The 26451-nt window shown below is 41.0% G+C and overlaps 1 protein-coding gene across 1 annotated transcript in view; it reads right to left on the reverse strand.

The window, feature by feature from the left end:
* The window catches only part of LOC124596486 (filamin-B), an 896651-nt gene that overhangs the window by 446350 nt on the left and 423850 nt on the right, over positions 1-26451 (reverse strand). The window contains exon 13 of the mRNA XM_047135636.1: positions 6184-6443. Coding sequence (XP_046991592.1) covers positions 6184-6443 — 260 coding nt within the window. The remainder of the gene's footprint in view (positions 1-6183; positions 6444-26451) is intronic.

Below are 26451 nucleotides of genomic sequence, written 5' to 3' on the forward strand. Positions count from 1 at the left end.
CTAATTTATAGCCATAAAGACATGGTATCCTTCAAACCAGCCAGATGGAGTTGGAGACAAATGCCGACCTGTGTTTTGTTTCCACCGACCCAAGGGCTAAGCCAATCCCTGTTAAGTGTCACATCGTTAAACACTTCCCGCAGAGCCAGCACAGACCAATCTTTCTTGAAGCGGGCATACAGATCCCCGTGATCCTTACATTTCCACTGCCCCAGTGGAATTTCTCCAAAGCTGACTGGTCTGGCTTTTCGAGAGACCTGGACTCTAACATATGATTCATACCTCCTCATCTTGAGCATTACCAAAAATTTGCTGACACAGTTATAAAGACCACTAAAAAACACATTCCTAGGGGTATTAGAAAGCAGGATGGAGTGAAGCTAGTGCATGGCTGTATGAGGACTACAAGAAGAGCGGAAGATCTGAAGTTGCAGATGACCTCCTGCATAGTCTGGATGAAGCTAGGAGGGTCAACTGGAGGAACACCATTGATAAACTGGATTTTAGATGCTTTAGCAGAAAAGCATGGTCCTTCTGAAAAAACTAGGAGCTAATTCATATGTACCACAAACTAAATCAAGTATTACACTAGACAAAATTGCCAACAACATAGTCAAAATGTCTACAGCACCTATCGATAAAGAACACTCATGTAAAATAAAGAAAGAACTCAACACATTAAAGAAAAACGGTTGTGAACAACAAGACTTGTCAAAACCATTCACAGTCACAAAAACACTACAGGCCCTACAAGGCATAAGAAACGGCAAGGTCCCTGGCATCGACAACTTACACCCAGACTTCGTAACACACTGTAGACCTGAAACAAAAGAAGAGCTGACAAAATTTTACTCCCATACACTTCCAGTCAAGAGTTTGGCCAAAAGAATTCAAGAGGGCATAGATCATAGCTATCCTCAAACCAGGAAAGCCAGACAATAAACCAGAAAGCTATAGATCCAACACTCTCTTGTTGTTGTTGTTGTTGTTGTTGTGGTCTTCAGTCCTGAGACTGGTTTGATGCAGCTCTCCATGGTACCCTATCCTGTGCCAGCTTCTTCATATCCCAGTACTTACTGCAACCCACATCCTTCTGAATCTGCTCAGTGTATTCATCTCTTGGTCTCCCTCTACAATTTTTACCCTCCACGCTGCCCTCCAATGCTAAATTTGTGATCCCTTGATGCCTCAGAACATGTCCTACTAACCGGTCCCTTCTTTTTGTCAAGTTGTGCCACATACTCCTCTTCTCCCCAATTCTATTCAATACTTCATCATTAGTTATGTGATCTACCCATCTAATCTTCTGCATTCTCCTGTAGCACCACATTTCGAAAGCTTCTATTCTCTTCTTGTCCAAACTATTTACCGTCCATGTTTCACTTCCATACATGGCTACACTCCATACAAATACTTTCAGAAACGACTTCCTGACACTCAAATCCATACTTGATGTTAACAAATTTCTCTTCTTCAGAAACGCTTTCCTTGCCATTGCCAGTCTACATTTTATATCCTCTCTACTTCGACCATCATCAGCTATTTTGCTCCCCAAATAGCAAAACTCCTTTAGTACTTTAAGTGTCTCATTTCCTAATCTAATTCCCTCAGCATCACCTGACTTAATTTGACTACATTCCATTATCCTTGTTTTGCTTTTGTTGATGTTCATCTTATACCCTCCTTTCAAGACACCGTCCATTCCGTTCAACTGCTCTTCCAAGTCCTTTGCTGTCTCTGACAGAATTACAACGTCATCGGCGAACCTCAACGTTTTTATTTTTTCTCCACGGATTTTAATTCTTACTCTGAATTTTTCTTTTGTTTCCTTTACTATTTGCTCAATATACAGACTGAATAACATCGGGGAGAGGCTACAACCCTGTCTCACTCCCTTCCCAACCACTGCTTGTCTTTCATGCACCTCGACTCTTATAACTGCCATCTGGTTTCTGTACAAATTGTAAATAGCCTTTCGCTCCCTGTACTTTACCCCTGCCACCTTTAGAATTTGAAAGAGAATATTCCAGTCAACATTGTCAAAAGCTTTCTCAAAGACTACAAATGCTAGAAACGTAGGTTTGCCTTTCCTTAATCTTTCTTCTAAGACAAGTCGTTCCAATATTTCTACGGAATACAAACTGATCTTCCCCGAGGTCGGCTTCTACCAGTTTTTCCACTCGTCTGTAAAGAATTCGCGTTAGTATTTTGCAGCTGTGACTTATTAAACTGATAGTTCAATAATTTTCACATCTGTCAACACCTGCTTCCTTTGGAATTGAAATTATTATATTCTTCTTGAAGTCTGAGGGTATTTCACCTGTCTCATACATCTTGCTCACCAGGTGGTAAGAGTTTTGTCAGAACTGGCTCTCCCAAGGCCGTCTGTAGTTACAATGGAATGTTGTCTATTCCCAGGGCCTTGTTTCGACTCAGGTCTTTCAGTGCTCTGTCAAACTCTTCACGCAGCATCGTATCTCCCATTTCATCTTCATCTACATCCTCTTCCATTTCCATAATATTGTCCTCAAGTACATTGCCCTTGTATAGACCCTCTATATACTCCTTCCACCTTTCTGCTTTCCCTTCTCTGCTTAGAACTGGGTTTCCATCTGAGCTCTTGATATTCATACAAGGGGTCCTCTTTTCTCCAAAGGTCTCTTTAATTTTCCTGTAGGCAGTATCTATCTTACTCCTAGTGAGATAAGCCTCTACATCCTTACATTTGTCCTCTAGCCATCCCTGCTAAGCCATTTTGCACTACCTGACAATCTCATTTTTGAGACGTCTGTATTCCTTCTTGCCTGCTTCATTTACTGCATTTTTATATTTTCTCCTGTCATCAGTTAGGTTCAATATTTCTTCTGTTACCCAAGGAGTTCTACTAGCCCTCGTCTTTTTACCTACTTGATCCTCTGCTGCCTTCACTACTTCATCCCTCAAAGCTACCCATTCTTCTTCTACTATACTTCTTTCTCCCACTCCTGTCAATTGTTCCCATATGCGCTCCCTGAAACTCTGTACAACCTCTGGTTCTTTCAGTTTATGCAGGTCCCATCTCCTTAAATTCCCACCTTTTTGCAGTTTCTTCAGTTTTAATCTACAGTTCATAACCAATAGATCGTGGTCAGAGTCCACATCTGCCTCTGGAAATGTCTTACAATTTAAAACCTGGTTCCTAAATCTCTGTCTTACCATTATATAATCTATCTGATACCTTCTAGTATTTCCAGGATTCTTCCATGTATATAATCTTCTTTCATGATTCTTGAACCAAATGTTAGCTATGATTAAGTTATGCTCTGTGCAAAATTCTACCAGGCGGCTTCCTCTTTCATTTCTTAGCCCCAGTCCATAATCACCTACTACGTTTCCTTCTCTCCCTTTTCCTACTCTCGAATTCCAGTCACCCATGACTATTAAATTTTCATCTCCCTTCACCACCTGAATAATTTCTTTTATCTCATCATACATTTCATCAAATTCTTCATCATCTGCAGAGCTAGTTGGCATATAAACTTGTACTACTGTAGTAGGCGTGTCTATCTTGGCCACAATAATGCGTTCACTATGCTGTTTGTAGTAGCTTACCTGCACTCCTATTTTTTTATTCATTATTAAACCTACTCCTGCATTACCCCTATTTGATTTTGTGTTTATAACCCTGTATTCACCTGACCAAAAGTCTTGTTCCTCCTGCCACCGAACTTCACTAATTCCCACTATATCTAACTGCAACCTATCCATTTCCCTTTTTAGATTTTCTAATCTACCTGCCCGGTTAAGGGATCTGACATTCCACGCTCCGATCCATAGAACGCCAGTTTTCTTTTTCCTGATAACAACATCCTCTTGAGTAGTCCCCGCCCGGAGATTCGAATGGGGGACTATTTGACCTCCGGAATATTTTACCGAATAGGACGCCATCATCATTTATCCATACAGTAAAGCTGCATGCCCTCGGGAAAAATTATGGCCGTAGTTACCCCTTGCTTTCAGCCGTTCGCAGTACCAGCACAGCAAGGCCGTTTTGGTTAATGTTGCAAGGCCACGTCAGTCAATCATCCAGACTGTTGCCCCTGCAACTACTGAAAAGGCTGCTGCCCCTCTTCAGGAGCAACACGTTTGTCTGGCCTCTCAACAGATGCCCCTCCGTTGCAGTTGCACCTACAGTACGGCCATCTGTATCGCTGAGGCACGCAAGCCTCCCCACCAACGGCAAGGTCCATGGTTCATGGGGGAGGAACACTCTCTTAAGTGTAGCATATACACTGCTTGAGCATCTCCTTTACAACAGATTAAATCCAATGATACTGGAATCTCTGTCTGTCAACCAAGCTGGCTTCAGAACCAATCGAAACTGTGAGGATCAGGTCCTCGCATTAACAATATTCATTGAGTGGGGCTACGAACTGACACGGGGCTATGAACAACGCCCAAAAAGTGGTGCGGTTTTCGTTGATTTGACAGCAGCACATGACACTGTCTAGAGATAGGGTCTAACATATAAGTTCCTAAAAGCTACAAGATGTAAAATGATGACATCTCTTTTAGAGAACATGTTGTCAAATAGAGTCTTGCAAATCTCAATGGGTGGCTCTTTCAGCAAATCAAAATTCCTGAGTAATGGTATCCCCCAGGATCAGTGCTTGCATGTCTGCTGTTCAATCTCTATGTAGCTGACCTACCATCCACTTCATCCAGAAAATTTATTTACTGACATCATTCTTGCATGCCAGCCTACTAATATGACTGCTCTTGAACAGACTCTCACCCAAGATCTGGAATTTATGACTGAATACTTCAGGAAATGGTGACTAATCCCAAGCGCACTTAAAACGGAGACCTCATGCTTCCATCTAAATAACAGGCTTGCTGGAACACCTCTACACTGTGCTTCCTTACAATTCCCATCCAAAATATCTGGGAGTAACATTGGAAAACACCTATCAAACCTGGCTGCAAAACTGAAATCCTGAAACAAGATCCTCCACAAATTAGTGGGAATGACCTGGGGAACTGGTGCAGAGATACTCTGTACCACCGCTGTAGGCTCGGTCTACTCAACAGCTGAATATTGCGCATCAGTGTGGCTAAGCAGCCCGCACTTGGGAAAAGTAGACGTGATGCTAAATCAGGTGATGCGAATAATTGCTGCAGCTATTAAAACCACTCCACTCTACTGTCTACCAGTCCTCAGGAACATTGATTGCCTGATATATGACGATGCAACATACTTGTAAGAGAATTTAAAAAGATCTCCAGTAATACAGCCCTGCTAGTCCACCAGAACCTTACTGTATTTAGAAGACTCAAATCCAGAAATGCCCCTGTGAAGCCTGCACAGCAACTTTTGAGCCAAAACTACAATGGCATTGAAATCTGGTAAACAGACTGGAGAAACAGAGCCAATCCAAAATGGCATACTTTATTTGAGACACCCAACCATCCAGCGGGCTTTCAGCTCCCAAGGAAAACCTGGGTAACACTGAACAGAGTACCGACAGGTCACCGCCGATGCGGATCCTTGATGTACAGATGGAACTTAGACCTTACCCTGGGTGTGACTGTGGTGCCAAAGAACAAACCATCGACCACATCGTCAGTGAGTGTCCACTGAGGGTGTTCACCGGCACTGGTGATGACTTCCTGGAGGCAACACCACAAGCTGTGGAGTGGCTGTAGAATCTAAGTGTGATTGCTGAAAATACTGGAATCTGAACTTTATGCAATCTTACTGATTTGTAATATACTTATACATTTATTGTGATATGCCAATGTTAAATCTACATTATTTCATTATGTTTGTATCCTATATTTTAACTTTATATATTCTCTTTTATGCTGTTTAATGTAGTGTGTCATGCCATAAGCTAAATAAATATATAATTGTTCTGTTCCATAATAAATTTTATGGTGTTCATTAATATGCAAAACTGGCACACTTTCTGTCACTTAAATATTTATCCAAACAACATTCAGTGAATAAAAATCATAGTAATTGTCAACTTCGTCCAAGAACTTTTTGACATAGGGGGTACCTCCTGCCCCCCTCCTCCCCCCCCCCCCCCCCCCCTACACACACACTGAGAGAGAGAGAGAGAGAGAGAGAGAGAGAGAGAGAGAGAGAGAGGACATGAAGAATATATTAATCAATTACAATACTTACAAATATCTACTTACCTTATTGAAAGTGGGACTTGATGTAGTTCCCGGTTTATATATTGGACTGAATCCTGGTTTATTAAATGCAGTGGGACTGCTGTGGTTTGGACTGCTCTTTTCTCGGTCATGGTGCAAAGCCCCTCCAATAGGACTTGGAGAATTCTGTATTACTGGGCTGGGCCCTCTTCCGTTAGCTAGGCCTCGTGAGGGAGAACTTATACGTTCTTCAGAAATGTGTGTACGGTTCAGGCGATGATCAAGAGAACTGAAGCCGAGTTCTGTGTCCAAATAAAAAGTTACATATTTCAAAATGTAGGTCAAACAATAATTTAAACTCCTGGATGGAACATACCAGATAGCACACTCACAGTGATCATGCAAAACATGCATTTGGATGTGTGTGTGTTTGTTTGTTTGCATGTGTGTGTGTGTGTGTGTGTGTGTGTGTGTGTGTGTGTGTGTGGTTAATATCAATGAAAATAATCAATATTTGAAAGTACAATGTAATTGGATAGATGAAACAGTTACTCACTACGCAGTGGCGGGAGAACACGCATAAAAAAGGTATTACCAATGCAAGCTTTCAGATACAGTGGCTCCTTCTTCTAGCAGAAAGGAAGAGGGGTGAAGGAAAAGGGCTGGTGAGGGTTAGGAAATGGAGTAGAGTTCAGAAAAGTCACCTGGAGCCCTGGGTCAGGGTAGACTTACAGGACAAGTTGAAAAGGAGAGACTGACCGTGGGAGACTGCACTGGATGAGATTGGAAAACATGAGTGCTGAAAGGAGGAAGATAAGGTATTATGCAAGACAGATATTACTGCTAAGACATCATGCATGAGTTAATAAGTGCAAAAAAACTATTACAGAGGGGTGGTTGATGTTGAAAAATAGACAACTCAGGAAATGAAAGATGCAGAACACCAAAATGGAGTGAAGAAAGGAACAGTTACTGGACAAAAAGATGAGAAAAAAGAAATTAACATAAATTAAAGCCAGGTGGATGGTGGTTGTAGTGCCAATTCCCACCTGCGGAGTTCTGGGAAACTGGTGTCTGGGGGAAGAATCCATATGGCACACGCGGTGAAACAGGTACTGAGGTCATGACTCTCATGTTGTAGTGCATGCTGTGCAAAAGGATATTGTGTGTAGTCAGGATACACTCTCTACCTACGCCCATTCATCCTAACTAATAACTTGAAGGCAGTCATGCTGACATAAAGGTAAAAGATCAAACAGTACTTACATTACAGGTGGTATATTACATGTGTCATTTCACAGGTGGCTCTGCATTTGATAGTATATGTTTTGCCACTTACAGGACTGGAATAGGTGATGGTAGGAGGGGGCGTAGGGCAAGTCTTGCAGCAGAGATGGTGATACAGCTAGGAGCCCTAGGGTAGGGAGATGGGTACAAAAGCAACGTAGGGTCTGCAAAGGATATTGCAGAGATCGGGAGGGCAACAAAAAGCTATTCTGGATTTGGTGCACAAAATCTGACAGAATGGACCTCATTTTAGGCATGATTTTAGGAGGTCATGGACTTTTCAAAGTTGCTGATTAGTACATTCAGTAGAAGGATACTACTGAGTGACCAGTAGTGAACTCGTAAGTGATGTTTTGGAGTGATCAGCAGTATCAGGATTGGATGTGATGGCCCGGGTAGTTACATCCAGTAAGACTGAAGTGAGAATGGTGGTGTATTGCTGTGAACAGTCTGTATCCAAGCAAATATGTTTGCTTCAGATGCCAAAGATGTATTGGAGGGACCATTTGGCATGGAAAGGATGGCAATCGTCAAAATGAAAGTACTGTTGTTTGTTAGCAGATTTAATGTACCTGGCCTTCAGTGAGGATGAGATCAACATCAAGTCTATCCTTAATTTATGTTAGTTTCTTTGGTCTCAGCATTTCTGCACAGTAACTGTTTCTTTCTTCATTCCATTTCAGTTTTCTACATCTTTCATTTTCTGTCCTGTCTTTCTTCGCCATCCCCTCCCATCTGTATCTTACACAATGCACTTAGCTTTCTGCTCTTATTAACTCGTGCATGATGTTTTAGCAGTAATCTCTCTCTTGCATATTACCCTATCTTCCATCTTTCAACTCACAGGTTTTCAAATCTCATCTGGAGCAGTCCCCAGCAATCAGTCTTTCCTTCTCATATCATCTGGCAAATCTTCCCTGAGTCACAGTTCTGGGTGACATTTCTAGACTCTACCCCATTTCCTAACCCTCATCAGAACTTTTCCTTCATCCCTCTTCATTCCCTTTCAAGCATTCTGCCAGAACAAGGAACCACTGGCTCCAAAAGCTCGCCTACATAATACTTTTTTATGTGTTCTCCTGCCACTGCTTGGTGGTAGATTTTTTATTTATCCAATTACATTAGGTTTTTATGTTTAGTTCGTTATTTTATTTCACCTCTTTATGAAGCTCCAAACGATAAGTGTGTGGATGTAGGGTGCTATATGCGTACTAGAACCTCTGACAGTTGATCTATGACATGGTTGAAAATAAATCATTTTATTACACAGAGTGAATTTACAGCACTTAAGCATAGTTACAATGTCAAGAATACAAGAATGCACTTTAAGTCTCTTTCAAAGATCCTCTCCTTGGAACATCACACAGGTTTTGGCCTCTCGAAGCTCTCTTATGTTCCAGCAAGTGAATATCCAACCTTTTGTTTTGAATTCTTGTATTTATCATTCAAAATCACAACAATTTTTTAATTCAAACAGTATTCACATTTTTAAAAAAGGAAAACACATCTATGCCATTCACAATATTGCATTTCAAAATAAAACTAAATTCTGGATAGCAGAATGGAGCATGCCGTGTCAAACATTCAATTTAAACATAGAGTATAATACAGAAGAGAAGTTTCCCTTACATTCACACCACATTCAGAAGCAGCAATTTACTCAGTGTCATCAAACCAAAACACAAGCTAATCTTGACTTCACATAGTATTTAACAGTTTGCTTACTACATGGAGATGAACTTAACTTACTTCAAAACGTTTAGTTGGTTGCTGCATCAGCAAATGGATTTAAGGTCTAGAATCCATTGTTTCTTTGGTTTGAGAGCAATGGAATTCAGAATACTGTATGACGCAACCACAACAGATGCAAAAAATTGTCTGAGTGACGAATTTTGGCTATGCATTTATAATGACAACAGTTTAATTAACAATGTAGGAAAAGACAGATTGTAACTTACTGTAAAGAAGACAATTAAGTTGCAGACAGGCACAATTAAATGAACCTTACATAAAGCTTTAAGCAACAGCTTTCATCTGCAAAAGAGAAATCTCACCATTCATACACACAAGCAAGCACATCTACTGCACACATCTCAGGTCAGAATGCAAAGATTATGTGCGATGCAAGAGGCAATCTGGACGGGGACTGGGAATGGGAAGGGATAGTGGGGAGAGAGACGAATGCTGTCTGGTGGAGTGTACAGGGACTGCAATGTCAACAAGCACAGTGTGAGACTGTAGTGCCCCAAGAATTTTACGAATGTCTGGAGTCAGTTGTGTTCCAGCCACTTCGAACACACGTTATTTTGTAGTGGGTTGTAACATAAACAGATACACACTGCCGCAGAATGTTGTTTGTGCAGGCTAACCGAGAAAGAAAACCAAAACCAGGCCAACAAGTGACGCGCTTGGCTGTAGCAAAGAAAAAAGAAAAACTTCCGGCCCAGAATTCCATGGACGAATTTCATGCACGAAAAAACATTGGTGATTGTTGTGTGTTGGGGAGAGACAACAGAAGAAAAAAAAATGATTATTATTAATAGTGACTTGGTCTCGAGCAGACGGACATGTATATTAGTATTGTATCATTGAGAAAAAATGTTATTTAATTTGGTCGAATTCAGTCGTGTGGGAATGCCCTAAGAAAGTGTGGGCTTACTGTTTAATGTGGCAGTGAAATGGTATATTGAATTTTGAATATAGAATATGTTAATAGCAACTGAATTTTGAGAGAGTCTTTATTTGGACTAGATAATAGGATTTTGGAATAGTAGATGAATTTTCACCTTCTTCAAAATACAGAATCTTCGGAGAAGAGTTTGATGCAAGTAAAAGGTGCCAGAGCTGCAAGGAAGCTGAGCCTGTATCTGGCATTTACATAAGTTCACACGGACAGTCCAAGGAGCGCAGCTCTAAGTTTTAGAGAAAATACAACGGGGCACCGCATAATGTGGTGACCGGTAAAGAAAGGACCTGTGAAGAAGGTGGAAGATAAATGAAATCAAGTTGAAAAGATTGACAAGTGTTGCCATAGCGACGAGTAACAGCGAACAAGATTCGAAGATATTTATCGAAAATTGTCCTGTTGGTTAGTGGTGATAGAAGCAAGGAAATCAAGTAGAACGAACACCACAGTCACTCCATTAATTCACAAATGCTGCCGCCGCCGTTCACAAACGCTAACACTGCCGTCTACAATGCTGACACCGCCTTCTACAATGCTGGCGCCACCGTCTACAACGTCGACACCACTGTCTACAACTCTGACGCTGCCATCTACAAACGCTGCCACCGCCGTCTACACCAACACCGACGCCGCCGGTAGCAGATTGTCAAGTCACACCGGGTGAGCGAACTTTGACTTTTGTTCAATTGTGCCGTCTAAGACTTGTGAGTAGGGGGTACTTGACTCGACTTAAGGCTACGAAGAATAAGATGGAAGGGGATAATCAACAATCAGAAGAGCATGTTGGGACAATGCAGATAGGAAACCGAGGACCTAATTTGGGTGAATTAATGAAGTTTATCAAAAGTCAGTTTGAGTCACAGAACACAAGACAAGACGAACTGAAGGCAGAATTAAATTCTAAACTAGATTTACAGAACTCAGAATTAAAGTCTAAATTAGATTTACAGAACACTCAAATGCAACACCTCAAGTTAGACTTGAAGAAAGAATTGTCTGACTCTCTAAGCGAAAGAGTAAATATTTTGTTTAAAGGCTTAGAGGAGAGACAGGAGAAATTATTTATGGGAAATAGCCCAGAAATTAGAGTATGATGTTGACTGTAAATGTAGTAGCCTAGAAACCAGAGTCAACGAAAATTTTGATTCCTTGAAAGATGTCTGCAAGGTCACATTTTATGTGGTTAAACAGGAATTAAGTAACATTAAAACAAATGTACATAAACAAGATAAATAACTCCCATTAGTTCAGGTGCAAATTTCAGGAGTTAGCCCACATTTAGAAACTGTAGAACAAAATCTCAAAGAAAAGTTAACTACAACTGAGTTGATCAATCTAAATAGTATAGAGGAGCAGGTGGATGAGCTAATAGAACGAAAACTGGAAGAAAAATTAAGCGTTAACATTCCTTCACCTATAATGACCTCGAGAGCACAATTCTCATCTAACCTCGGTCCAGTAGCCACGCAGGAATTTGTGCCCAGCAACAGCTGTGGAACAGTGGGTAACACTGTACCGACCTTTGGAAATAGGCCCGTGGTTGCTACCCGTGAGGAAAATGTGGAGCGATCTGGACCCAGGGCTGGGGCCCAGATCATCGAAATTCATCGAGAGGCCTAAACAGGAGTTTACAGGTTTCCTTTATGCACAGAGTACCTACAAAAGAGTGGTTGCTGCAGGAGGAAACGAATGAAATAGCTACAACACCGCACCCTATAATAGAAGGAGAAATAGAGAAACACAAAATAGAAATATTTATCGATTCTGGTAGTGAAGTGTCTCTAATTTCTAAAGAATATTTTGATACATTAAAGACTAAGAATAATTTACCTGTATTACTTGTAACAAGTGTATATTTCATCGGAATAACGGGAAAGAAAAGCAAGGTTGTTAAGTACGAAACCTTAGCCAACTGCCAAATAGGTAATCTGAATTTTCGACAACCTTTATTAGTGGTAGAAAACATCAATAGAAAGGTATTGTTTGGCATAGGCTGGTTAACTAATTTCAATGTTACACTAAATTTTGATGAAAACTGTATTTATGTGGGAGAACTAAAAGGAGAGGCAGTGCATTATTCGTAACTGACAGAAATGGGTATATACAAACAACTGAACACCAGCGATTACAGCTTACTGTATCAGCTCAGTTGTCTCCAGAGATAAAATCAATGTTTACACCATATCAACGAGACGATTTCAGCTAGAAGGTAAATGAATCAGAAGTATTAAATGCCGAACAGTAGACAGATTTAGTAAAAATTTTGTCCAAGTACGATTCGGTATTCTCAGAGAATCCCGGTATCATTAGTCATTACGTGTGCAAGTTTAAAATTAAGGATGAGACTCCGTTCTTTTGCAAACCTTACCCGATACCTGTGAGCCTTAAGGAAGCTGTAAGAGAAGAGATTAATAAAATTATTGATCAAAATACTGCTGAAAGAAGTACGAGTGTTTATAATAATCCCTTGGTAGTAGTGAGGAAAGCTACAGGTGGAGTAAGATTGGTGCTAGATGCCCATACTCTCAATCGGCATATTGAGACCGAACGAGATCGTCCCATAAATACAGATGAATTACTCACTAAGTTTAAGAATGCCAAGTATTTCAGTTTGGCTGATTTGACTGCTGGGTACTGGCAAATCTGGTTACATCCTGATTCGAAAAAGTACATTGCTTTTTTGTTTGATGGAAAATCTTACCATTTCAATGTACTACTTTTTGGATTACATGCATCTGTATCAGCATTCATCAGAGCTCTGGATAATGTGATTGGACAAGAGTTATTAAGAGAACTAGTTGTTTATGTAAATGACATTTTGATTATTTTACCTACTTGGGAAGAACATTGTAGGATATTGGACAAAACTTTAAAAAGATTTAAGGAAAAGGGTATCACTTTAAAGTTAAGTAAATCACACTTTGCGAGACAAGAGTTGAAGTTCTTATGACATATTATAGGAGTAACAGGCATTAAGTCTGACCCCGAGAGAATTGAAGCTATTAAAAACTGTCTATCTCCTCGAAACATTAAACAACTAAAAGGGTTTCTGGGAATGGCAGGTTACTATTAACGTTACGTGCAGGGAAAGAAATGAACAACCCTAGACTACTAAGATTATTACGAAAAGGTACAGCATGGAATTGGGACCAAGATACCCAAGAAGCATTTGACAAACTAAAGCAAGCTCTAGTAGATGCTCGGATCTTACAACATCCAGTAATGAATGAACCTTTTAAGATAGCCATTGATGCATCAGATTATGGAATTGCAGCAGAACTATTTCAAGGTGAATGGGGAGTAGAGAACTATGATCACCGATCTATAGCATTCATTAGTAGGAGCCTAAATAAGCACGAACTAAATTATACCACTACTGAAAAGGAATTGTTAGCAATAGTATGGAGTATACAAAAGTTTCAAACTTTAATATGGGGTTCGGAAATCTACATATATACCAACCACCAAGCTTTATCATTCCTGATGACAAGCAGACTGTTACATAGCTGACTAATGAGGTGGCTGTTGTTTCTACAAGAATACAATATCAAAATACAATATGTTAAAGGATCCGAAAACATAGTACCTGATGCCTTATCGCATCTACCACAAGATATGACTGATCTGCAGTATACAGAGGGACCTGGAGTAGTTTTTGCAATCAATTTTATAACGGTTGAATGCCCAGCCCAGGAAGTACAAAAGCTAGCCCAAGCCATTACGGAAAACATTAAGCATGACCCTTATTTTACCGATATCTACTCTATGTGTATACGAGAATCGTTACCAGTAGATAAGAAAGAAACCTGGAAAGTCGTAAAGTATAATTTGTTCTGGAGAAGCAATAACGAATCAAGGTATTGGAGATTATGCATACCCCAAATCACGGAGTCTCAATTAATACAGTACATTCATAGTGGATATGGTCATTTTGGAGTGAAAAAATGTATCGCTCACATGAATAAATGTTATTATTTTAGACGATTAGGCTGTAAGGTAACTGCGTTTATTAAAGTATGTGACATCTGTCAGACAGTCAAAGAAAATAACACCCATGTAAAGTATAGAACGTATCCTATTATTCCTAAGGCATTACATGATCTCACTGCTGCTGACTTTTTTGGGCCTATACCAAAAGGAAAAGGAGGGGTAGCATATATCTCAGTACTTATCAAATGTTGGTCAAAATATGTGAAACTGTTCCCTATTAAAAAAGCTAAGACACAAACTCTTGTAAAAGGTGTGCAGGAATATTTTACAGTAGTAAGTAAACCAAAGCTTTTTCTCTCTGATAATGGACCTCAATTTACCTGCCAAGAATTTAAAGACTTTTTAGCCTGGGAAAGTGTATGACACATCTAAATATCCAACTATAACCCATCCTCGAACCCTTCAGCAAGAGTAATGAAGGAAATTGGAAGATTATGCTGTACTTATTGTTACAACGCTCATACCTCCTGGGAAACTAAAATTAAGGACTTTGAACTTATCCTAAATGAATTACCGCACTTGTCCACAGGAATGACACCCATAGAAACTATTGGCAAACCATTTATAGGAGAACCCTTAATTAAATGTTTTAAATGGCCGGAGCAAAAGCCTACTGATCACCAAGTAATTTAGGAAAAGGTTAGGAGGAATTTACAGGAAAGTGCACAACAAAGAGTAGAAAAATATAACGCAGCTGCAAGTGACCCCGAGTACCACATAGATGACTTAGTATTAGTGAAGCAACATCTTCGAAGTTCAGCCCTGAAAAAGGGAACACACAAATTCTTACTTAAATATATATGACCTTATCGTATTCAATCGATAGTCCGCCCGAAAGCCCTATATTTAGTAGATCCTCTGACAGGAGAGGAGAAAGGAATGTTTAATGTTAAAGACATAAACAGATATGTACAAAACCCCCAGGGACGTTGACATTCTGTGTTAATGGGCAGAGTGACATCCGCCGGTTCCCCGAGTTGGATTCGGTGTTGTTTCTACTTTAGTTTTCCTGCACCAGATTCCCTTCACTTCTTCAACTATTCTGTCATCTATTCTCACACTATAAATCTATAACCGGTTGTTTTCATGTCAGCCTGAAACAACTGTACTGACAACTGGGTTCAGGGTTATCTCATTTTCGAGTTCTGAAAAGGTAATACCCGTAGATGTAATCTACGAAGGCTAGGTCCCCCACAGACTTGACATAAATTTGTCAACATTGAAACTGCATTTGGACCTGGATATATTCCGCTGAGGAAGCGTGCCAAAAACAGAAGGGTAATCTCATATGTAAGCTCCGCAAGGGTAAAGCCCGGGGAGTGTGTTCCTGAGAGTGTTACCTGGTAGTCTCTGTACTTTTAGATAGAACATTATAAGTGTTGAGGGAATGACATAATTCAGTGTTACATGATGTTTAAATTTTTATAAAATGTTTTGTACCTTTTGTAAAGCATGATGTGATGGGGGAGGGTTTGTACTCAAATTTGTATAAGGGGTGGGTAGTGTAGGCATAGACATGACCAACAATACGCAAACACCACACCCTTCACACAGCCCTCGCAAACAAGTGTGACTGGTTCTTCATCATTTGCCATTCCATAGGAGTTGCTAAGATCTTTTCTTTGGGGACTTCTAAGGTGACAGTGAGAACGTCCGTTCTGTAGGAGACGCCAAACATCATACCTCCTCCGGCTTCTCACCTAAGTACTGGTGAAGTGGGGATCCTTGGGAAGGGGGGAGGGAAGGGTTTCCTGTCTTTGGGGCTATCTTCTTTCTTTCTTTGATCTTAGCAACCAATTCTGTTATTTCCTTTCTTATTTCTCTTTAGATTACCAATCTATCTTTCTCTCTATCCACAATTATGTACTTCTATTGCTGAAGTCCTTCCCTTTTCCGTGATTTATATAAATCTTCAACTAAGAACCTTAGCTGGCTGAAGAACCAGGACACACGATCACGCTTTATCACTCAGACAATTGAAGACAATAAGAAGTAACAATTGTCACGTGTAAGAAGGGGAAGTAGTGCTAGTCAAGGACTAGAGCTCTTAGTTATGAGGATGACGGTTGCACTTCTCAGAGGGAATGATGCATTTAGAGTAAGTTAAAATAAACTGTTCCTATGATGCGTTTAGAGTAAATTAAAATAAACTGTTCCTAGATGTGGTAGTACCTTGTAGAATAAGTAGAACTAAGGGAATATAAAAGTTAAGCCAGAGAAGAAAAACACTACCAGAACATGTATAAACAGGTGGAGTTCATAAGTTTCTGAGGATAAGAATAGGACTGTGGATCCCGAATAGCCTGAGAAGAAACACTAGAGTAATAAAAAATAGGTGGAGGATAATTAAGTGTTAAAGCTATGGAAGCGATCTGTAAGAAAAAGGAATCAAGGAGGACATGTATGTTTGAATAGGTAATTTTAAAGAGAATTGTATGTAGACTTATATGCCAGAGCAATGATTATGAACACTGTTGAGAGAGGATAAGAAGGGCGCACCCAATATTGTTGAAATGAGAGAAAGTGACAGGTAGGCAGACCCAGAGGAAGCTGACCTATACTGTGCGGGCAGGGGCACCAGAAGGGGATTGACCCGTACCATAGTTTTAAGTAAGTGGAAGGGGCGTACCTACCTGTATGCGAGGAAGAAATTTATGTTCATAGAATCATACCTTATGTCATTGATAGATATTGTACCCGCAGGAAATGGGAGGTATCATACTTCTAATGTATTGTAGAAAAGTTTCCCCTGGTAACTCTGAATTCTTTTTTCCTTATCTAGAGACGATGCATTCTGAAAGAACAGGTGGTTACTGTTGCAACCATAGAGTAAAGAAGGAAAGAGTTATTTGATGAGAACAACACCTGAAATTTATGACTGTCTAAGGGGAGGGATTTATTTTGCACGATCCTAAAATAGCCTCGAAGGAAGGCTTATATTTGATTAACTGGTCAAGATTTGTTATATCTTAAATTGCTTGTACTACTAAGTCTATTGGTAAAATGACTGACCATCGGAAGGAACAGTAGCAATGAGACAAAAGTATTTTTTATTTCTGTGCTAAAGGTTTTGTGTGAATAATAAGTGCAAAAGATATTATATGTTGTATCTAAAATAACGAGTGTTCGAGCTAAGGGGAGGGATAGGTAGTGCCCCCAGAATTTTACGAAAGTCTGGAGTCACTCGTGTTCCAGCCACTTTGACCACACGTTATTTTGTAGTGGGTTGTAGCATAAACAGATACACACTGTCGCAGAACATTGTTTGTGCAGGCTAACCGAGAAAGAAGAGCAAATCCGGGCCAACAAGTGACGCGCTCTGTTGCGGCAAAGAGAAAAGAAAAACTTCCGGCCCAGAATTCCGTGGACGAATTTCATGCACGAAAAAAACATTGGTGATTGTTGTGTGTTGTGGAGAGACAACAGAAGAAAAAAAAAAGATTATTATTAATAGTGACTTGGTCTCGAGCAGACGGACATGTATATTAGTATTGTATCATTGAGAAAAAATGTTATTTAATTTGGTCGAATTCAGTCGTGTGCGAATGCCCTAAGAAAGTGTGGGCCTACTGTTTAATGTGGCGGTGAAATGGTGTATTGAATTTTGAATATAGAATATGTTAACAGCAACTGAATTTTGAGAGAGTCTTTATTTGGACTAGATAATAGGAATTTGGAATAGTAGATGAATTTTCACCTTCTTCAAAATACAGAATCTTCGGAGAAGAGTTCGATGTAAGCAGAAGACGCAGAAGCTTCGGGGAAGCTGAGCCTGTATCCGGCATTCAGATAAGTTCACACGGACAGTCAAAGGAGTGCGGCTCTAAGTTTTAGAGAATATACAACGGGGCACCGCAAGACGGCTGTGTGGCAGGGAAGTGAGAAAAAAGGAGAGGAGCAGTGAAAGATGGGTAGGTGCATTGGCACCGAGTGGCAAATAAACAAAGTGGAAGATGGGCATGGGGAGGAGATGATAGGACATAGGGGGTAGAAACTCTTGGGTGGAGGGTGTGGGGACAGTATGTTACCATAGGTTGAGGTTGGGATAGTTATGGGAGTGGAGAAAAGCTGGTGGTGGAGGAAAGAATCCAGATGGCTCAGGTAGTGAAGCAGCCACTGAAACCAAGCATGTTATGTTCAGCTACATGTTGTGCCACAGGGTGGCCTACTTTGTTCTTGTCCACAGTTTGGCGGTGGCCATTCATCCTAGTGGACAGCTGGTCGGCAATCATGCCAATACAAAAGGCTGTGGAATGATTGTAAATGACATGGCTGCTTTTGCAAGTGGCCCATGCCCTGATGGGCTAGGACAAACCTGTGACAGGACTGGAAAAGGAAGTGCTGGGTGGGTGGATTGTGAAGGTTTTGCACCTGTGTCTTCCACAGGGATGTGATGCTTGTGGCAAGGGGTTGGTTTTGGGAGTGGCATAGTGATGAACTAGGATGTTGTGGAGGTTGGTTGTGATGGGGGTGAAGATGGCAACAGAATACCACTTTAGGAAGGGTGGTAAGTATCTCAGGTGGGATGTCCAGTGCATGGTGATACTGGGTGATGAAGGGGACACTCCTTTGTGGCTGGTTCTTTTGAGTGGTAGAAGAATTTTGGGTGTGAGGGGAAATGGCACAAGACATCTATATGTGAACTAGGTCTGGCTGATGGCTGTGTCCACAAGCTTAATGAAAGTGTCTCTTAATTGTGCCCATCTGCAACTTAATGTGTCTTCTTTCAGTAAGTAGCAATCTGTCTTTTCCTAAATTGCTGATATTCCTTCCTGGAATTTCCGTTGTTCAGTAGTTTAATTAATCACATTACTTCACCTGGTGATGGAACCCAGCCTTCTGAAACAAACAGTGCTGTAACTAAACAAATTCACAATGTTGGAGGTTGAACATACTTTTTATCACTGATCATTCTCCAAGTACCACGAGTGTCACCAGTTGATTTTCTCGAGGCACTTATATTTGTTTCTACTTGTTTACAGGGATGTGAGATTTTTCCAAGTAGTTGATGCTGATTTTGATTTCATAATTGACTTCTAAACAATTATGGCTGATAATAATTGACTGCAAAACTCAGTGTATTTAACACTGAGGTAAAATAATTAATTTGTAGATTTGCAGAAAAAGCAAGATTCAAATACTTATCATACTATATTTATCAATAAATAAATAAATCCAGCTATAATTAACATTACATGTCCCAATACTTTTTATCTTCAGACTGTCAAAACAACATTTCTGAGAGTAGCTTCTCCTTCAGTGCACCACTTTGCTGACAAGATAGATAAGATGTTATTCTTCAGATTCTCTCCAATATTGTGTATTGGTTAGATTCCAGATAGTTATTGGGATTACTTTACCCCTTGCAATGTATTTTTCTATGTAAATTTCATGAGTAGCTACTTCTATAAGCTACAGGATGCCAAAACATATACCAGATTTGTAATACCTGTTGCTGCTAGCACAGATGATCACTAGCATGACAGTTAGTCATGTTAATGATTTCTGGATGCAGCTGTAAAAATTTTTCAGTCATGCAGAATATTGAATTTCATCAAATGGATATATTTTCACACTTCATTTGAACCATGCTACAATTCTTGCTACAGCAGAAATTAATTCAGGCAGTTTGTCAGTCTTTTCTACAGATCTTTTTGCTACCAGATCGACTATTTGGGCATAACACAAAATGTGACTTTTTCCAAATGCTATTTCTACTCCTTTAACCATATTTGCTCCTGCACAGCCTTCTGAAATACCTTCACAAAAGAAGATGAAGTAAATATTCCAGAATTCATATCAAGAACCGGTGCCCACACGAGTAACATAGAAGTAAATATCTTCTGAGTGGTGAAGCAACTTAAATCACTTAATAAAAGCAAGTCTTCTGGTCTACACTGTATACCAAATAGGTTCCTTTCAGAGTATGCTGATGCATTAGCTCCATACTTAACAATCATGTACAACCGTTCACTCGATGAAAGATTCATAACCAAAGACTGGAAAGTTGCACAGGTAACACCAATATTCAAGAAAGCTGGTAGGAGTAATCCACTTAATTACAGGCCCATATCATTAACATTGATATGCAGCAGGATTCTGGGACATATATTGTGTTCGAACATTAAGAACGACCTTGAAGAAAATGGTCTATTGACACACAGTCAACATGGGTTTAGAAAACATCGTTCTTGTGAAACACAACTAGCTCTTTATTCGCATGAAGTGTTGAGTGCTACCGACAAGCACTTTGTAGTGAAATTGCATGCTTGTGGAATATCATCTCAGTTATGTGGCTGTATTTGTGATTTCCTGTCAGTTCATAGTAATTGATGGAAAATCATCAAGTAAAACAGAAGTGAATTCTGGCGTTCCCCAAGATAGTGTTGTAGGCCCTCTACTATTCCTTATCTATATAAATGATTTTGGAGACAATCTGAGCAGCCGTCTTCAGTTGTCTGCAGATGGCACTGTCATTTATTGACTAATAAAGTCATCAGAAGATCAAAACAAACTGCAAAATGATTTAGAAAAAATATCTGAATAGTACAAAATGTGGCAGTTGACCCTAAATAACAAAAAGCATGAGGTCACCCACATGAGTGCTAAAAGGAACTTGTTAAACTTCAGTTACACAATCAATCAGTCTAATCTAAAAGCCAACTAAATACCTAGGAATTACAACTACGAACAACTTAAATTCGAAGGAATACGTAGAAAATGTTGTGGGGAAGGCTAACCAAAGACTGTGATTTATTGGCAGGACACTTACAAAATGTAACAGACCTATTAAGGAGGCTGCCTACACTACACTTGTCCATCCTCCTTTAGAATACTGCTGCATGGTGTGGGATCCTTACCAGGCTGGACCAGATAGGACTGGTGGAGTATATCGAAAAAGTTCAAAGAAGGGCAGCACGTTTTGTATTATTGTGAAATATGGGAGAAAGTGTCACTGAAATTATACAGAATTTGGGCTGGGCATCATTAAAAGAAAGGTGTTTTTTATTGCGACGGAATCTTCTCACAAAATTCCATTCACTGACTTTCTCCTCTGCATGTGAAAGTATTTTGTTGACACTGACATAGGGAGAACTATCACCATGATAAAATTAGGGAAATCAGAGATTGTACAGAAAGATATAGGTGTTTGTTCTTCCTGCACGCTATACGAGATTGGAATAATAGAGAATTGTGAAGGTAGTTCAACGAACTGTCTACCAGGCACTTAGATGTGATTTGCAGAGTATCCATGTAGATGTAGATGTAGATGTAGTTGTAGATATAGGAACACAACTCACACACATGACTGCAGTCTCAGGCAACTAAAACCACACTGCAGTGCCTGAGACTGGTGAGTAGCAACTTTCATGATATTTATTGCCCATTCATTACAATTCTGTAATAGTATGCTTGAAATATATTCAGCAGTGTGTGTTCCTAACAATTCAGGGGTCCCAATAGTAACCATTTCCATTTTGTTGTAGTTGTTGTGGTCTTCAGTTCTGAGACTGGTTTGATGCAGCTCTCCATGCTATTCTATCCTGTGCAAGCTTCTTCATCTCCCAGTACTTACTGCAACCTACATCCTTCTGAATCTGCATAGTGTATTCATCTCTTGGTCTCCCTCTACGATTTTTACCCTCCACGCTGCCCTCCAATGCTAAATTTGTGATCCCCTGATGCCTCAGAACATGTCCTACCAACCGGTCTCTTGTTCTCGTCAAGTTGTGCCACCAACTCCTCTTCTCCCCAATTCTATTCAATACCTCCTCATTAGTTAAGTGATCTACCCATCTAATCTTCAGCATTCTTCTCTAGCACCACATTTTGAAAGCTTCTATTCTCATCTTGTCCAAACTATTTATCATCCATGTTTCACTTCCGTACATGGCTACACTCCATACAATTTCCATTTTATCACCATCAAAATAATAAACAATAATTCCCAATTAACCACTGCACTGCACTGTGTCTGTGCAAATATCTGCCACGAGTGTTAAACTGTCCATGTTCTGAATTTTATTTCTGAAGTAGTCCTCAGTAGCGTCAAATTGGCTTTCCAGAATCCTCCTGAATGCATGTCTCAAATATACTACAATGTACACTGCCTGACAATAAAAAGTGAAGCAAGCAGCAGAAATGTTCAGATGTCAATTAAGTTAGCATATGTACACAACAGTAGCAGGTATGTAAATTATTAGACTGACAGCTCTCTCTGACAGGTAGAATGGCCATGAGAGTGTACTAGTTTTGTTGTACATAAGAGGCATAAACAGTGTCAAATTTTGTGAAATCACTTTGAAGAACACAGGGATGCTGCATACTCAAGTGAGATAGTGTTGTCAGCACCTGACAGAGTTTGAAAGAGACTCACTGTGGGTCTTCATTTGGTAGCCAGCTGGTAGAGTCCTGCAATATCCCCATTTGTGGAGTATTCAGATGTGACAGTGGTCTGAAGTCAGGCTGTGTGGTAATCTGAGGGTAGGCATACTCGTCATCAAGATTCCAGTCGACCGTGTCTAATCACCATGAGGGCCACTTGTGTCAGGCACATCGTAACCCTTTTAAATCTGTGGCTGCTACCTAAGAACAAGTAACTGACTTCCTGCAGAATACTGTATAACTTCCCACCCTTGCTCGAAGACTAGCACCAACTGCACTCGGTAATTATAAATTATCATTTCAGTTATTCAAGTGTTTTCAAACCTAAGATCACAGGTGAACAAAGGTTTTCTCAAATACAAAAAAATATCTGCTCAAATAAACAAAAGACTTTGTAGCTGTCATTATACACTGCTTGATTCTGGTTTCCATTTCAGTGAATCAGTGAACTAAAAAAATACATTTAGGATCAAAAGATTTACAAAATTTTGTGGAATTGTATTGAATCATATTTTTCCGTTCTATTCTGTTCTTATATACAAACTATATGTAAACTGAATGAGTTATAAAATCTGCCAAACATAAATTAATGAGTTGTTTTGTGGCAAGGATAATGTTTTGATACATTGTTAAATATTTGTATGAAACAGAATATAAAATGCGCTCTCCAATTTATTAACTCCTGAATCTTCACCTTTTTGTTTCGAGAAGTGGTAGCGTATGGACATATGCTCTGGTCTGTCGTGTCAGTATTGTTAAAAATGTGTATGTCGACCGTTCATTAAAAATGCTATAAAAAGGTATTGGAAAATCAATATTTATTCACACAGTTAAGAGTTTGACTCCTGTCTGTTCATCATTTCACTCACCACAGAAAGGTTAAGAGCAGACGAGAAGAATTTATGCGGTATCCGGAGGAGCATTGTTATAACTTCAATTTTAACAAATATACTTCAAGGAAGACGCAATACATGAAAGTCACAGATCAAGTAAACAGAGTAAGACGTGTGTACACTTTAACAGTCAAATCATAACTGAATCCGAGTCTAGCGGCCGCTGGCTGGCTGGCCGCTTAGGTGGCAGATAGCGCCGCATGTAGAGGACGCGCGTAACTGCACGGCGGCACTTTGAAAGATCGGCGACTCACAACACTTTTCCCCCCTTTGAAGTTTTTGCACAGGTCCTGACGGAGGTGGCCTATAGATTGTTAATGTCCATAGGTGTTGTTTCACTGGCCGTAAAGTCTCGAGGAGGAGGCTTCCCGTATGGATGGAAGTGTCCCCGATGAAAACGGGTCGAGTTGACAGGAGACGTGGGGGTCGAATCTGCTGGGGCCCCGTGCCCCAATCTGCCTATTGCGACAAGTCCAGTTGTTATAACAGGAGACATGGGCGATGTGTCCGCATCCGTAGGAGAAGGGGGTGAGTAGAGTTGCTCCGACAGATGGTGGTCATCTGGTTCCTGCATGGGCATGTCTCCTAGTGGCGTCAGTTCTTGTGCTGGCACCGATATGATGGTGAGAGGAGTGCGTTGTGAGTAATGAGAGATTCCAGTATCCCGAGCATCAGGTAGAGCCAAAGGTGGTGTAGCGGCATCTGGAATAGGCGTTGCCAGCACACGAGGCCAAAGCTGGTCCGCATTGCAACACCCATGTCCGTCTGGATTTCATACAGGCGTCGGCCACGGTGTCGTAAGATGCGGCCAGGACTCCATTTTGGCCGCCTGCCTTATCCATGTACCCATACAAGGTCATCGGAGGTGAACCGGCCAAGCGAAGGCACCCGCGGCCGTAAGGTGGAAGGCCGCAGAAGATGAAGTAGCGTGCGGGGCTGTTGGCCATGTAAGAGCTCAGCCGGGCTGTGGTCGCCCATGGGGGTGAAACGGTAAGAAGCCAGAAATTGGAGAAGCGCATCATCAGCAGCAGAAGAAGTCGGAGTTTCTTCATCTGAGCCCTAAATGTGCGGACCAGTCGTTCAGCCTCACCGTTTGACTGTGGATGGAACGGAGGGGCTGTGACATGCCATGACGGGCACAAAAATCTGCAAAATCGGAAGAGGCAAATTGCGGACCATTATCAGTAACAAGAGTAGAGGGAAGGCCTTCCAAAGAGAAAATGTGAGATAGAGCATTGGTGGTTGCCGCGGTGGAAGGTGACATGCAACGGACAATGAAAGGGAAGTTAGAGTAGGCGTCAATAACGAGAAGCCAATAAGTATCTAAACCAGGTCCCATGAAGTCAGCATGAATACGCTCCCAGGGCTTCTCAGGCGAAGGCCACAGTGACAAAGATAACATCATCTCTAGCCGTGAGGCGGTAACGCAAAGCGAGGTAGTTCCGCAGCGGATCAGAAGTCTTAGCGGACGGACGATCTGGCCAACACTTCTGAATACAACGTAAAAGCCTGGAGAGGGTAGGGTCAGAACCCATAGCAGCCGCCAGCTGGTCCCTGGTGATGGGGAACCCGTCCACAACCCGCTCTCGGCAACATCCAGGTGGAAACACAAAAGTTCATCCCTATCAAATGCCAGATCAGGAACCATGGGAAGGCGAGACAGTGCATCAGCATTCGCATGTTGAGCCGTCAGCCAGAAATGAATCTCATAATTGAAACGAGACAAGTAAAGAGCCCAATGCTGGAGGCGGTGTGCAGCCTTGCTGGGAAGTGACATTGATGGATGAAACAAGGAAACAAGTGGTTTGTGATCCGTAACAAGATGAAATTTGGATCCATAGAGAAAAACACCAAACTTATGAAGAGCATAAATAATGGCCAAAGCTTCTTTTTCAATTTGAGAATACTTTTGTTGGGCATCCATGAGCGTTTTGGAGGCATAAGCAATGTTTTGTTCGGAACCGTCAGAAAAACGGTACGCAAGGACTGTACCGACCCCGTATTGAGAGGCGTCTGTGGCAAGAACAAGATGTTGGCCAGGTCAATAAGTAGCCAGGCACGGGGCCTGTTTCAGCATAGTCTTCAATTTCTGGAAAGACGCATCGCATGACGCGGACCAGTCAAAGGGCACGTTTTTATGCAACAGGCTATGCAACGGCTGAGCCACCAAAGCCGCAGACGGTAAAAACCTGTGATAGTACAGTAGAACATTGATTATCCGAAGTAATTGGGGGACATGGGTGTTCGGAACTGGTTTGTTTGGATAATCGAACTGTACATGTTTATTTGCCAAAAAGAAGTACTGTACAGTAAATTTATTCATAAAAACAGGCATCTCTTTTAGTATTACAAAGTAACATACAAAGGCAATTTCAGTAGGAATAAACAACACGTTTACATTTACGCATTTTGTATCGTCAAGTTCACTTCTTCAGGCAGCAGCACACAAGTGGTCGTAACAGAGAACAGAAGGTGACTCTTTGCACCGTGAGAAGCTCTTCTTGGGGGCGCGCAATCCTTCAAACTGTGCGGAGCGGCATGCCTCAACTCTTAGCTGGCGTGGCTGTTACTGTGAACAGCTTTGATACTGCCGCTACTTCTACTGCCAGTGCCGAGCCGACAGAAGTGTGCTGATTGTTGAAACACAGCGACTGGCGGCTTGGCCGGCCAGCAGCACCTTGTGAAGGCCCCATTAGAAGCAATGTTCCACCAGCAGTGGCCCAGTGCGGCGACTACTGTAGGAAACTTGGTTTGGGAGTGAGGGGGATGATGGATGGTACGGTGGGAGAGCAACAGGTGCGAGCGAGTACACAGTTCGGTTAAGCGGTCGTTCGGTTGACCGACGCTCAGATAATCGATGCTCTACTGTATGCTATTTTCCCCAAGAAGGCCTGCAGTTCCTTAACAGATGTAGGGCGAGGGAGGGCATTGATCGTACCGACAGTTTGCTGAAGTGGATGAATACCATCCTGAGAGAGTTGAAACCCCAAGTACGTGATAGATGCCAGAAAAAATTTTGATTTCTGAAGATTACACTTAAGACCGGTAGTCTGTAAGACATGAAAAAGT

This window comes from Schistocerca americana, chromosome 2, assembly GCF_021461395.2.
Source record: "Schistocerca americana isolate TAMUIC-IGC-003095 chromosome 2, iqSchAmer2.1, whole genome shotgun sequence".
NCBI lineage: Eukaryota > Metazoa > Arthropoda > Insecta > Orthoptera > Acrididae > Schistocerca > Schistocerca americana.